Source organism: Rhyacophila brunnea, unplaced genomic scaffold (assembly GCF_057557595.1).
Source record: "Rhyacophila brunnea isolate RB1 unplaced genomic scaffold, BYU_Rbru_1.0 scaffold_22, whole genome shotgun sequence".
Taxonomy (NCBI): Eukaryota; Metazoa; Arthropoda; class Insecta; order Trichoptera; family Rhyacophilidae; genus Rhyacophila; species Rhyacophila brunnea.
Window position 1 is genome coordinate 23,539,579 of NW_028232882.1, and position 16,113 is coordinate 23,555,691.

The 16,113-nt window shown below is 40.0% G+C and overlaps 1 protein-coding gene across 1 annotated transcript in view; it reads right to left on the reverse strand.

The window, feature by feature from the left end:
- mei-41 (ATR serine/threonine kinase meiotic 41) overlaps positions 1-6,963 on the reverse strand; it is a 46,040-nt gene extending 39,077 nt beyond the window's left edge. The window contains exons 1-3 of the mRNA XM_085949725.1: positions 6,674-6,963; positions 3,933-4,058; positions 1,238-2,861 (exon numbers count right to left, since the gene is read on the reverse strand). Coding sequence (XP_085805851.1) covers positions 1,238-2,861; positions 3,933-4,058; positions 6,674-6,825 — 1,902 coding nt within the window. The 5' untranslated portion in view covers positions 6,826-6,963. The remainder of the gene's footprint in view (positions 1-1,237; positions 2,862-3,932; positions 4,059-6,673) is intronic.
- Between the last annotated feature and the right edge of the window lie 9,150 nt (positions 6,964-16,113).

The window sequence follows — 16,113 nt, forward strand, 5'->3', positions numbered from 1 at the left end:
TGGGTAACCTAAGGTGACATTACAGTAACGGGAGTGTTAAGGTTCGGGGTGGTAAATTACAAACTAGTGCCATAGGCAAAATTTTGTAATCTTCAACTAATTTATCATCAAAAGTAGTATTATTTATATTCCTTCCAGTGATGCCAACCGTACTATAATTATAGTATTTGTACTATAATGTTGGCCCGCGTACTATGTACGATATAAAACAGGTATAGTACGCCCAAAATACTATAATTTAAAAAATTCGGAAAAATAGATAAAAAATAGCGCTAAAACTGTTCGGGAGAACTAAAATACCTAACTTTTTAACCTTTGTCTAAAAAACGAGACGTTAATCACCTTTTATTTGAATTTTTGTCTAAAAAGAAGGAGACGTTAATCACTTTACATCTGAATATTTTGCAAAAAAAAAACGAGATGCTAATCACCTTACATTTTCAATTTTTGTCTAAAAAACGAGACGTTAATCACAGTACAGTTGAATTTTTGCCTAAAAAAACTAGACGTTAATTACTTTACATTTGAATTTTTGTCTAAAAAAAAGTGACGTTAATAATTATTTTACGCGTAATTTTTGGCAAATGCAGAAAAGTATTCGTCATTCAAGGCGTACTATACTTTTTGCCGAAATACTATAATTTTGGAGGCTCGGTACTATAATTCCACTTTGAAAATATGGCAACACTGATTCCTTCCCTAATCTGTCGCCCTCTTAGAATGTCTTGCCTTAAGCAATGCAGGACCTGCCTACATGCCAGTAGGTTTAGTAAACAATAATTAATAGGCAACTTATCTACGTATTAAAAAATATAATAATATAACAGTTATTAATACAATTGAATTCCTCAATTTTTGATATTTCATAATATTATATGATATTTAAGTATCACATTTATCACTTTTTGGGTGTTTAGTGATATGTTAGAATAGCCTCGCTGAGGTCCTTTTTTGCTTCAATTTAATACATTTAGAACCCATACGCACTAGCGTCAGCCACCTTGCGGATAACCGCCGCAAGGCAGTCTGCCGCTAGTGCGTATGGGCCCTTAGGATCTATCTCTATAAAAGATTTTTTTAACATCTTTGGAATATACAATACTCATTGAAGAAAACGCTCTTTTTGCCTGACTGGGTAGTCTGGGAGGATTAACTGGACACTGGCTGAATCCCACGATTGGACTTTCAAAGTTACTGGTTTTGTATAAATCAAATTAATATAATAATGCGTACGAACCCCGACCATTAATCTCTTATTGTTCATATCGAGAGAATTCTTTAAAAGATGCATCACCGCATTCCGCCACTTGTCGGCAACATTGTTCGCTTTTACGAATAACAAATGAGTCAACAAGACATTCAAAGATTCCACTTTAATTGCGTCAGAGCACAAATATTCCTGCGTCGTCCGAGGAACACTTTCCAACAGTGAACATTTCCCCGACACAGACAACCAATTTATTTGCGACATTGTCTCCAAATCGTGATAATTTATCTTTGTCACCATGTTTACTAACTTTGAAAAGAAATCGTTCATCAGAGACATCTCAACAAAAGGCTGTCTGATCAGTTGAAGTTGGATTTTTAATAATTTTATCATTCCGTTTATCAGTGTAGGAATGTATTTGTCGGAGAAGAATTGCAATTCCGGACTGTCTATGACGGATTCCGGCGGGTTATTACTATCATTTGATAATTGGAATATATTTTTAAACAGATTTCTTTTTCTTTGATCTAAATTGCGTAAATACAAATTGACTTTGTAGAATATATTTTGGATGCTGTAGACTCGTTTTAAATGGCCGTTCACAGCGGATAAGTTTGTATTGTCGCATGCAGCATCAATAGCTAAAGTAAACGTCGATAATAGTTTAGCATACGTTACACTTATTTCATTGAAAGGGATAATAGGTTCCGAGTCAATATAACCAATCGCAGGTTGCGCCTTTATTTCGGTCACTAGTTTTGAATACAAAACTATCGGAATAGTTTCAATACAGCAATCAAATTCAAACGAATTCAAATTTCTACTATCATTAACGTAAAATTTATTCATTAAATGTTTACATACATCTTTTAATTCGAATGTATAATAATTATTATTGGTATCGTTACTTTGATACGATTCCGATTCTGAACGTGCAGCGAATATATCATCGGAGCTATCGTTTTCGTTTGCATTTTGTGTGACGTGTTCAGAATCAAAATTTATATTTAATATTTGTTTAGATATATTAAAAATGACACCGTTCAAACGATTACTCTCGCTCGGACCCAGCAAAGTGATCATAGCCAGCAGTTGACACAGCTGGGAGTTTAAATCCTCCAGCTGTTTAGTCTGCAATGTTAATATTATCATCGGTAAACTTTTAACCAACGATTCTGTGTGTATTAAAAATTTGTATATATATTCGGAATCACACATTAAACCGAAGCGGTCGATCATCATCGAAAAGAATTCAATGGCTGCACATTTCAGGTCAATATCAAAATTTTCCAATACGTATAAGACATCTTCTAGAGTGCTATTATTTTTGTGCGACACGTTAAAATCGTTTGTCGATAGAGTGATCTGACATATTATTTGTACTAGATATATTATAAAATTTTTGCAGACGATATTATCGGTGATTTCTATATCGATCGCATTGAATTTTATATATTCCGGATTAATAGCTGTATTCCCCGGTATGAACTGTCGCAGAACCAATTTCTTCGATTCAGATTTTCCGTTGTAATGTTCAATTATTGTGTGAAGGCTCGAAAAATATTCCACGATGATTTCATTAAAAAATTCAGCACCGTTCGCGTACAGAAGACTTAGGATCTGCAACTGCGCAGATACTGTACTTGAGTGTAATCTAAAAAAGAAAACAAATTTTATTATTATTGAATAGTCATAAAATGTATTTCTTCATTCATATTTATAGCATCTGTCCACGTGCATGGATTTAAATGCAGTAATAGTGTGTAAAAATTATCGTGATAATAACTGTTAACACGTAAAAGTGCTGACTATCACGCCAATATCATTCTTCAAGAGTAAGAGAGACGTGATGTTGTCATTTTATAGTATCTACTATTTGACAGGTCGTGAAAATCGGTTAACCACAAGATGAGTTTCTGCGCGGGGTAGTGTTTTACCGGTAGGTTCGCCACTATCGTTCTACTGCGCAGGCGCAGATATTGCACATTCCAATTGTCGCGTAAAAATTCTGAAGATTCTGAACTTTTTTAATCCATGCATACAATTTTGCAATTTGCACGATAACATGTGTCTGCACGTGCATTTTTTGGTTATGGCCGCAATAATACGTACTGTCAGCAGTAAATCCATGCATGTGTAAGCGGGGTATTACTCCATATTCATTCTACATTCTACCGTCAGAACAATACCAAAAGGTGTGTTCAATTTGTTACTTTACAAGAGTAAATTTAAAAAAAAAATATTTTATTGGTTTCATATTATTTTTTTCTGCCCTGTTAAACAATATTTACATCTTCATCGATAGAATAATTCTTGCTGATGCACTTTCGAAATGCTGAAGATTACTTCCTAAATAATCTAACTCCATCTCTCTTCCTCGTCGTCACTGAGGTTAATGTCTCCTCTGAAAGATATCCATATTTCTCTCAGCTGTATGCTGAGTGCCCAGTTTTTAGATACATACATTAATACTGGGCACCGGGGAGTTTTATATAGGGTTGTTTTGGTTTTCTTTGATAGTCCAGTATCGAAGGGTGGAGGTAGGCTGTTAAGATCCGACATAAATAGTGCACACTAAACTTTGTCTAATAATGTATAAGTATGACTGACAAAGTTTAGTGTGAACTATTTAACATGTCGAATCTTAAAAGCCTACCTCCACCCCTCGCCACTGACAGATATATACAGAATATATAGATAAATATAAAAGGGATTTTTAAACCACCTTGAAAATTTTGGTATTGATAATAAGTAGAATAGTCTTCCCAATAGCCATTTACAAAATGCAATGTAACCATTTTTTATATCTGGTGGCGAAGTTGACCGTGGAATGAGGACATCTGAGAATTCTCTGAAAAATATAAATTGAAAAATATGAATTAATAAATCTATTTTATTATATGTACAAACAGGGTTAGATTCATTGTCAGATTGAAGGAGTTATAGCCAAAGCCCCTCCAAATTGGTAAGTACCCTGGGGTCTGAAAGATGGTTTGAAAAGATCCATGAAAACACTTCCAAGGCATATGAATTCGCAAATGTGCGAACTTCTGTAAGATAGAATTTCGATTGCAGCTCCAAACGTTTGAATTGCCTTGAGATTTTTTGCCAGAATCAACGCTAGCTAATTAATTTACTAAATTGAAATTTTTACCACGTGAAATTAAAAAACGCGATTTAGGAGCAAAAAGCGGGACAACCTAAAAAACGCATAGTTCCATATTTCTAATGTTTATTTCTATAATATCTATCATAAATGGCACAACATAAACTACAAAACTTTTTAGCTATCAAAATAACAATAGTAAACAATAGTTTTTCCTGACACTGGCCTATTTGTGCTTGGCTGAAGATTTTACTTACTAAAGAGTCTCTTTCTGCTGTTTAGTGTATTGGTAAAATTTAGTACAGGCGGACCTCGACTTACGAACGTTCGACTTTCGCACAATTCGCTATTTCGCACATATCAAAAAAATCGTTTTTTTAAAACGTCGCGCTGTGGGCCGTGGGGTTAAGATATCCCCTTCTCGTTCGCTCACAAGCAAGTGCATTTCTTGCGTCACTTGCATCCTGCTCGCACCCGTCACTTTGCTTGTGAGCTAGCTAGGATAGGCTTAGTCTTGCGTAGTCTATGGTCTTGCGCAGGAGCGCGTGCGGGCGTGTCATGTTGTGCGTTTTGCTAATTTTATTCATTTGAAATATTTCACCCTAAAAATTTATAAACATGAGTGAGAAATGGAAAAACTGCAGTGTTGAAACGAACAAAAAGAAATCAAGGACTCATAAACTTCTCACGATCGAGGCAAAGATGGAAATTATTAGACGTTCTGATAGCGGCGAATTTTTTGCTTCAATCGGACGTTCGTATGATACTAACAGGTCTGCGATATGTTCAATTTTGAAAAATAAAAATAAAATTAAGGAATACGTTCAAAACTGTGGAAATATATCTTTAAAGATCGTTTCCAAGACACGGCATAGCTATGGATGAAATGGAAAAATCTTTGTCATCATGGATAGATGACCAACATCAAAAAGATGTCTCTCTGAGTATTTCAATTATTCAAGCGAAGGCTCTTAGTTTGCACAAAGATTTATTCAAGCGAAGGCTCTTAGTTTGCACAAAGATTGGAAGGCTAGATTAAAAGAAGATTCTAACATGATTTTTCAAGCAAGTAACGGTTGGTTTAACAAGTTTAAAATGAGGTATTCTTTTCATAATATTAAATTCACTGGAGAATTGGCTGACGAAAATGAAATATATAATGAAAGTGAGGAAGAAGAAGCTGATAAAATCATCAAGACTCTAACAATGAAAAATATGAATGAAGCCTTCATGCATCTTGACAATTTTTTAAATATTATGGAAAATTGTGATCCCAATGGAGAACGCATATCTCAAGTGCGTAGGGCGATCAATAAAGACGTAGCATGTTATAAAATACTATACGAAGAAAAGAAAAAGAAGAGTGGCAAACAGTTAACTCTTGATAACTTTTTAAGGGAAACACCCGCAAACCCCACTTAAACATGTCTCTTAAACGCCTTTTAAACATGTTATATTTACTTGATAAATACATATTTTAAAATACAGACAATTTAAAAAAAAATTTACTTCCCTCTACTTTCGAACATTCAATATTCGCACACATTTTCAGGAACCAATTATGTGCGAAAGTCGAGGTCCTCCTGTACATGGGTTTATCATGTTGAATTGAACAAGTAAGCTATGGTGTGTATCATGTATCCATCGAGTTCTTTTATTTTAATCTAAACGCTTAGACTATAATATATACTGTACCTAAACGTCTTATTTGCATTTGTTGATTAATCGAGAATTTAGCTGTCCCACGCTGGACCATCTATTTTTGCTTAAAACACAGGACCCCCCGCATAAATCAGGACATCTGGCAACGCTGATCAACACCCACGACGGCCGAGCGGTTATGAGCCTCCCGATATGTAATACCCCAGGGTCCATTCAAGCTTAAATTCATTACCGAGTAGGGGCCGATAGGTTTCAGTGGGTTTTAGCTCCACACAAACTGCATTTTGTCGTTTCAGATGCTATTTGTGGTCTGTATTCACTACAAAATGTACTGGATGTAAGGTAGGACTTGGGCCGGCAGATACTGACTGCAATTGATCACAAAAACGTCAAAAACACTGCTGCTGCCGAGTATCCACAGCAAACACTCATGTAGTTTTTATGTGGTAACTTGCAGTTCATGCGAGCCGGATATTATACTACTAAGCTAACAATAAAATATACTCCTATGAAAAAGGGAAGATCTAAGTTATCAATATGTCACAAAATAATTAGGTTTATCTAGGTAAAAATTATCCGATGAGAGGTTATGACGTCTCCTCTATAAACACAATTTATTATATTGTTTGCAAAACCAATGACATTTCCTAAAACTTTTGTAAGATAAAGTGAAATTAGATTTTAAAAAAACATCATACTTTTTGTGGTTGAGCAGCGATGTCAATAGTTTTTCCAAGCCATCAGTAGCAGAAGCTTGTTCTAGATTTTGGAACAATGTATCGGCAGTCGAATGGAACATTTGCCATATAGAAAGATGACCTTCTTGACTATCATCTTCTACCATTTCCATTGCTATAATATTATATAAAGCTATGGTTTTCCTAGAAAATATAGTGGAGCTGCATTACGCAAAAACTTATCCCGTAGCACAATAATAATTTGTTATGACAGTTTGACACTTGAAATTTTTGTCCCGCCATTTGGCACTGACTAAGTTGCCAGTATAACTTTTTTTGACTGGCAATTTTATAATCATTATCTATTAATACTTTGTCATATTCTGTATACTGGGATATCAAAATACGGTGAATACATCAGTTTTCAGCTGATGACAAAACCTGATAACTCGACTTTGACGAAATTGAGTTATCACTATATTCAGACTCCTCTCGTTGAGATCTATAAGATGGCAAAACCCAATATATCGTAGACCCACTAGTACCTATAGGAGTTATGAGCGTTGGCATTTTGTTATATCATCAAAATGTTGATTTTCGAAAGTTGACAGAAGCTTATAAAGCAAAATATCTCATTTTGCCATCTTTCGTTTCCAAGGTTTGCGTGAAATGTATAATATTAATATTATGACAAAACATATAATATATGCCAATACTGTAATTTTGCCATCCGATATTTTGTTTGCTAACATCATGGTAGGTATCATAAGATGACTAAGATGGTTGGAATTAACGAAGAACGAAGAACCAGCAAGATAAAGAAAACCCTAATGAATCTACTAGAGGAATACTCTCATAAGTAACGTAGTTTTAAAATTACCTCTCTCTCTCTATATAGGTATATATACCATCAGGTGCAAATAATGATCCGGAAGTCGGTGTAAGAATTAATTGTCCAGAAAAATCCGTCGAATCTGATCCTCAAACGTCAGTTAGTGGTGCTGAATTAACAGATACTACAACAATAATTCATTCCGACAAATTCATCGCCAGCTGGCTTTCATGGACAAGATTTAAGAGAAAGACATCCACAAAAAACAAATTGGTTGATGAACGAGTCCAGATCGAGGCATTTATAAGAAAGCGTCCAAAACGCGAGAGCCATTACTCATGTAAAGATGTTCCTATTTAAATATGCTTACCAATTAGTAATTTAAATATTAAAATTATGTAATGGTGAATATAAAACAAAGAAGTTGGAAAATGGAAGTGTGAAAACTGCATATTATGATGTTGATACCGGCCTTTCTCCGTCGAAGAGAATGGTGAAGGCCGTATCACTAGCAGGCCAGAAGCGGGGTGGAATGAGAGAAACGCACATGTAGGCTGTTGAGGCTGGTGTTTATTATATTGTCGCAGTTAGTTATTTGCAGGGTATTGTCGTTAGCGGTTGTAGACGCGGTTTTTTGCTGGCTATTGGCTTCACTGCTGAAGGCTGATTTTCTCGGCTGAAGGCTGAAGATGCTTATGCTTGGGGTCCGAGGCAAGAGAGTCAGGGCTTGCGGCTGGCCGATGCCGTCTTTTGGCTCCTTCTAATGCTCCTCCCAGGGCTCTTTGGAGTGACGTAACCCGTAGAGAGGCTCAACCAACTAGAGCCTCCGAATGGCCACCAGTTCCTCCGAAAACTGTCGCCAGGCCGGGGGTGATGTTTTATCCAACTAAGGACGGTCAAGAATCGACTGCCACAAAGGAAGCGGTCATGAAAACTATAGTGCCTGAAACTTTGGGAGTGCGCATCATCCCAAAAGTGACGACGAGGCTAAGCGGCTCATGGCTGTCCCTGGGCTGACTGAGGCCGGCTTAAAGGCCCAAGTCGCGGGGAGAAAGCTTCCCCGCGTCATAATTTGTAATGTACCCATTGAGACGACAGAAGAGCAGCTCAAGGAGGCAATCATAAACAATACCCAGGAGGCGTCTGGCCTTGCATCTGAGGGTTACGCTGGAACCAAAGTGAGCCACAAGGCGGGACCGAAGACCGAACGTTTGCATATGATAATGTCGATCCCGAGAAAGGCTCGAGAGGCGCTGCTTAATGATGGCAGACTTTTCATGGGGTGGAATTCGTTCCCTGTGCGTGACTTTTGCGGAGTTGTCAAGTGTGCAAAGTGCCACTTATACGGACACATGGCGAAGGGTTGCAACGCTAAGGTTACAACGTGCGGCCATTGCACTAGAGAAGAGCATGACAGAGCAGACTGCCCCACCGCAGACGAACTGGGCAAGTGCCCTGCGTGCACGCGCTACAAGAAGCCGAACGGCCACTTGGCCACCGATCCCGACTGTCCCGCGCGCCTACACGCTATTGAGGAGGAAAGAAGCCGCACTGATTACTGTCCACAATGATCTCCTTCAACGTGGATTCCCAAGCTCAACATGGGCAGAGGTCGAGCCATATCTGCCGAGCTGCTAGAGGTTGCTCGGGATCAGAATACGGACATAATTATGATACAAGAGCCATACGCCTTTGGTACCAATCGGGGCCTAAGCGGTGGCCGTATCATACAAGCTACCCCGAAATCTCTAGCTTGCATATTTGTAATTGACACCGCACTGACTGTGTTGCATCTCTCGCATCTATCCAATGAGCTCTTCGCGGTGGCGGAGATTGCTAATAACAGGGGGCTCTCCATTGTAGTTATATCTGCGTATTTTCAGTACAGTTCTTCTACCCTGTATTCCACAAAACAACTGGAGAAAATCTTATATGCTTGCAGAGGCAAGCAGATAATTGTTGGGGCGGACGTTAACGTCCAGTCCTTGCTCTGGGCCCAGACGTAACATGGACAGTCCTGAGTCACTCGAGGAGCTCTTGGCCGCCTTTGATTTGACGATGCTAAATGACCCTGACGGGCCGGCCACTTTCTCCACCAGAAATGGTGAGTCACATACAATTGATGTCACTCTGACATCCAGTGGCGTTGCCAGACGCGCCGTGGACTGGCAGGTCCACACGGCCGCGGTGGCTAGCGATTACCGTCTGATCACATTTTTGTTCAGAGTTGCGGGAGATGCGGCCCCATTGAGCCAAACCGAAAGCGTACTGCTTCCCAGGCGCTTTCGGACGAGCGGTGTCAATTGAGATGCTTTTGACGTCAAAATTGGTGGACTGGACCGCGATTTCCTAACTCTCGTCTCGTGTGGCACCAGACGAGATGACGTAATTGTGACGTCACGCTCGAGGCATGCCGACCGCGCACAGAATAACCATAGAAAATTTTATTATGATACACCTATGTGTATGGTGACAATGAATAGCGCCGCTGTCTGACCACTCGCTATTTTCTCGAATGCTATTATCACTCCGGTAGTACGTCATAATGATGTCATATGACGTCATCTCGACCGGGAAGCTTGCACTCGCAAGTTCTAACATAGAGCCCCTGGCCTCTGCCATGACGGCTGACGATCTCCACCAAAGAGCCAATGGCTTGACTGCGTTCATTACTCAAACTGCGGAGTCCACGCTGGGTAGAACCTCTCTGAGGCCACCCAACCTTGCGCCATGGTGGATACCAAAATTGACGTCTTTGAGAAGGACCGTGAGACTTGCCCAAAGAAAATTGCAAAGAGCTAGAAGATCTCAGAACGACTTACCCAGAAATGACGAACCTACGGAGATTGCTTATAAATCCGCAAGGGCAAAATTCAAAAAAGAGTTAAATAAAGCCAAGAAAAAGCACTGGCGGGATTTTGTCTCTGAAATGGGGGGCTATAATCCGTGGGGACCGCCTTTCCGCGTGATAAAGCTGGACTCAAGGCTTGGTAAAGTCATGGCGGCTATGCGGCGCCCCGATAGCGCAGAGTCTGCATCCATACTGCTGGAAGCTCTAATTCCACAGGACATACCTACGGCACATGAGGATGACAGAACCTGTCAACTAAGACTATCTGCAATCTTGCCGTTGGAGACTCAGCATTCTCCTGAGCTTACCCAGTCGGAGGTGGGATTAATTTTTGATGGCCTCAAGGCGGGCAAAGCCCCCGGACCTGATGGGATCAGCAATGCGATTGCCAGAAGGGCGTGGCTTCGAGCACCTCATGAGATATTCGGGCTGTATGCTGACTGCATGATCAGGGGCATCTTTCCGGACTGTCGGAAGAATGGTCTCCTTAGGATTATACCTAAGATGAGCACACGACCACCGCATGATCCAAAAGCGTACCGTCCAATCACTCTTCTGCCAGTGCTGGGTAAGATATTGGAGCGGTTAATCAGCAGAAGGCTGGAGGACCACCTTGAGAGAATTTACCCTATCTCGGATAGGCAATTTGGCTTCAGACCCGGCAAGTCTACTGAGGACGCCATCAGATTTGCACAGAAATTTGTTGAGGACTCAGAAGGAGTCATTGTGGCAGGCTTCTTTTTGGACATAGCCGGTGCCTTTGACACCGCATGGTGGCCATTAATTCTGTCTTTCGGCTCCGACAGATCCCGGGGGACCTCGTTGCCCTAGTCAAAGCTATTTTAATAAAAGGGAAGTTATATACGACTCTAGCATTGAATTGATTTACAGGGAGACCACCATGGGGTGTCCGCAGGGTTCCGTGCTTGGCCCCTTGCTATGGAATATACTTTTTGACGATGTTTTGACGTTACCTCTGCCACCGGGCTGCGCGCTCATCGCCTACGCTGACGACCTTCTTTTACTAGTTGGCTCGTCGAGCCGTCCGACACTCGAGCGCGTAGCTAAGGACGCATTATCGAGAATCCTAAACTGGGGTAAGCTTAATAAGCTTGCATTTGCACCTGGAAAAACGGAAGCTATCCTCCTCAAGGGCAGCTCAAAGATAAACATAAATAAGCGATCACCCGCAGTGCGTTTCGGCGACTCTGCTATAAGGTTTTCTCGAGAGGTGACCTACTTGGGGGTCGTTCTGGACGAGAAGCAGACCTTTTTGAAGCATGCTAAAGTAATTGTGGCTAAGGCCAACTCAGCCTATCAGAAGGTTGCTCGCCTGGCGGGCAACAATTGGGGCCTAAAGCCTCGGGCCCTGAGAATCGCCTACGAGGCTGTATTCATGGGCATCGCTGGCCATGCCTCCAGCGTGTGGCACACCAAAGCCTCGCTGACAATTGTGAAGAGGGCTCTGCTTAGCGGACAGAGGGCTGCTCTGATTGGCCTTACTAAGGCCTATAGGACCACATCTTCGGATGCCCTGGCGGTCCTTGCGGGGGTCTTTCCCCTCGACACGTTCAAATTAGAGGATCGATCACTCTCCTTATGAGGAGGATCAATACAACTCTCGCCGGTGTCCCTCTGACACCGCCATCGAGAGTGGAGGGCGTGAGCTACAGAAACACTGTATCTGAGCTGGTCTACAAGATCGCATATGCGGCATGGCAGGCGAGATGGGTGGCCTCGCCTAAGGGCCGCCAGACTTTTCTATGCTTTCCAGATGTCTCGGTGAGACACATGACGAGGAGACACCATGGTCCCCACATCCTGAAACGGGCCCTCAGGCTAGGATATTTGGCGGGCCCCCCACCTACCGCTAAGATTAAAGGCAGTGTGAAACACTACATTAACGTTTTTCAAATTGTGTTTTAGTTCAAATTAAGGGTACTTATACAGTGAATTATTGGCGATTTTCAATACATCCACTTTAATAATGGAGCTGTCGAGTATCGAGACATAATAATCAAAAAATATATTGCACAATTATATAAGTAATTGAAAATGTTCATGGCCATGAAGTATAATAGCGCCGCAGGCGACTTTTTTTACTATTTATGCTAAAGCTAATTTATGATGTGTGTTTATCTCACTTATCTGGTCAACCCGACACGCCGGGCCCCCAAGCTAGAGCCCTGTCAGCCCTCCCCAGCCATGACCTACACCACTCCGGAATTCGGGTGGACACCGAGAATTTTTTGACAGTTCCATTAGGGATTGGGTTTCTAAAAAAACCTGACATTAGTGTTTCGAAATTTTTGTGTTTTAAATCTTATCTATTAAAATCTAAGAAATTGTTCTAAAACGGGTGCTGGAGTATTACAAATCATTTTTTTGCCAGTGTTTTTATTTGTCTAAGCCCAAAGGTTTATTGGCTTTCAATTTCAATGGTTAAAATCATTCTGATAATTTTCATATTTGGGGGGTGTCAGGGCCCCTTGCCCCCCCCCCCCCCGGGTGCGCCGCTGTAACCACCTCACTTCAGTGTGAAAAAGCAAACATTCGTACTTAGCTTCCATAGAAATGCAATTTTTTTTTTAAAAATGCCTATTTTTAAAGGTCTGGATTTGATGAAATTTACCATATTGGTCTAGTACAGGTTTTAGCACTGCGGTAATGTTTTCGAAACTATAGATTCCCTGTGTAAATAAAACAGTGCGTAGATATAATGTTAGGGTTTCTTGTCTTTGCGAGGGTAACAAATCCTTTAAATGAGCCTAACATTGACGGAGCACCATCCATACAAATTCCTCCATGATATTTTAGATCGTTCTAAATATGAAGAAATATAATCAAAAACATCTTGTCATATCGTACGCTCGGTGAGTTCTTTGCAGCATAGATATTGATCCACTATTTTGTTTTCATTTATGAAACGAAAACCTGTGAGGCCAACGGTAGACGCGTGCGATCGATTCAGCAACATCGAAATCACATTAGATCTTTCATGGGCTTTCATAATTTCACGAAGGACTTTTTCGGTTTTCGCTATTTCGCGGATCTTTCTGCTTTTATCATTATTTTCGCGGTGCACTTGCAACAAGCCAGCGGTGCACCGGTTAAGAACCACTGGTCTAGATCCACAATATTTATGCTGAATTCCACCGAAAAAAATGTTTTTTTTTTTAATTTACACCACCATCGACTGTGGTGGGCATGGCCCCCACATCATGAATGTTTGGTGGGGAACCTTACTTATCACCAGGGTTAAGGGGAATGTGATGTTCTACAGTAGTGTTCCCAAATGGTATTCCGTGGATTTCTCTATATTGTTAAATAATTCCCTTGAATTCTTGATTTGTCGGACCTCATATCATATTATCGATCGTTATCATACTATGAACCACTGGTCGCGACCCCCTCTTGTGGTAGCCAAGTAGCATTCGACCCTTTGATATTGGATAAATAACCATTTTTATTTTTCTAGAAACACTAAAAATAATTGTAATATAAAATGATACACGTAAATTATTATCATGTAGTTACGTATATCATATTTTCATTATACTTCATATTTTTTATGTTAGTATAGCGCCACATGCGATTTTTTTTATAATATAACAAATTTCTGGTATACTTATGTTTATCTCACAATTAGACTAGCCGCCACGCCGAGCCCTCTTAAGCCCGGGCCCCCAGGCTGTAGCCCTGTCAGCCCATGGTGGTGGGTGTAATCGTACTTTTCGCCGAATTTTTATCGTCGATTTTGGGTTTTTTAATAGTGAAGTTCCAAAATATTAATTGAAAATGGAAAAAAAGTATTATTGCATTTAACTTATAGGTACACAAACCTACCCAACAGAACACAGCCTAATTTCTCGTTTATCGGACCTTTGTCTATTGCACTCGGTGTACACCACTCCGGAATTCGGGTGGACACCGAGAATTTTTTGACATTTCCATTAGAGTTTGTGATTCTTTAAAAAAACCCGACATTAGTGTTTCGAAATTTTTGTGCTAGAAATTAAAATCTAAGAAATTTTTCTAGAGGGTGCTGGAGAATTTCAAATCATTTTTTGCCGTGTTTTTATTTGTCTAATCTATTGGCTTTCAATTTCAATGTTTTTGGGGGGGGGGCAAGGCCCCTTGGCCCGATTAAGATTCTCTCGATTAAGACCGAGGGTGGTGCGGGGCGGGTTTGGTGAGGGACATTAACTTCAATGTCAGATTGCCGGTGTCCTCGCGCTCTCTGTTTTACCGACGGATTCTAGTGGCGGCGCGAACGGCCGTTTTCGGCAGACCGCGTCTGTGTTTTGGCGGGAGCGTGGACGAATTCGAATTTCGGATTTTTGAGGAGGCGGGCTCCGCTCGGCCGAGGGTTGCGAGAACCGCGAAGAGTGGAGGTAGGCTGTGGTGTTTTGGGAAAGATGATGGTTCGGTCCGCCCTTTGAGGTGATCTCCTGTGGGAGACCTTCATCTGGTATCAATGTATTTAACAAAACAGGTTTCAAATTCAATAAACCTTATTTAGATACATATTAAGGCAATGAATATATTACATGTAAACGTTATTTATTATATCTATCAAAGAGGCAAGGAATGAAATCTCCAAACACAATGCACATTTCATTTATGCACATAAAGGTTATTACAGTAAATCAGGAGATTAAACTACAGGTAAGGAAAGATCAAACCAACTAGCTACCATGTCTGCTATTATCCACAAATATTGTATACTATACAAGATTATTGTTTGTGTACAATTTAACTTTTAGAGAATGTTCTTCTCAAGAATTCTCCGAAGGTTATAATGTGGTACGAATCAACCGGTGGAGAGGTTCTAATGACATTGCATCATGTGTAGGTATTTAAGAAAATCATGAATCTTTCACCTGAAATCAAACACGTTGTCACATACTCAGATGCTGCAGATGGACAACATAAATATTAATGTGGCATGTATGTTTACTTATGCATTATAAAAAATACGTCGGTGAAGAAGCTGATTGACCAAAAATTTCTTCTATCCTATCATACTAGACTCGACTATTACTGCGTTAAACATTACTTATATTGACACCTAAGCATCATTTTTGCGATTGCCTTCTAATAAATCGTACAATTATTATTTTGACATTTGTGAATTTCTACCTTTTCTTTGTGCGATATATTATTTATCGGTGAAAACAATTTTACCAATGTGTGTAGTTGTCAAAATTGAGTGAACTTATAGGTATTTACAATGAGTGATGCATGATTTTTGTTTTGTGAAACAAACTATTTTATGTGATTTCATCTATTTATTTGTGAAATCATTTAATATATGAGAAAACTACTTTCCAAATGTTAAAGTAATTTTTTTTTTGTGAATTTTGATTATTGCAATGTGCGACTAATTCCCACCCTAAAAATACTAGGTATTGATCGTCAAATAAACCGATACTAATGCATCAATGACATTGAGCTACTTTACGAGCTGCTTGTTGGCGAATTTACAATCTGCCTGTAAAGTCGCCCAGTATCATTGTCGAACAAGCTAGCAAGCAGATTGTAAACAATCTACCGAGAAAAGTTGAAAGCCGGTCAACTTTACACGCTACATGCCGGCGTGTGGGCCTACTGCGTCTGCGCTGTAGAGCGTAGTAGCGACCTCCCAGTAAAAAACGAACTTCATAGCGAATGGAAAGTTTTGTGTGTCATCATCATAATCGCAGTAGCTGAATCGCCCGCTTTTAAATTCGCCATCAGCTCGTAAAGTAGCTCAATGTAATTGACGGATTAGCACAG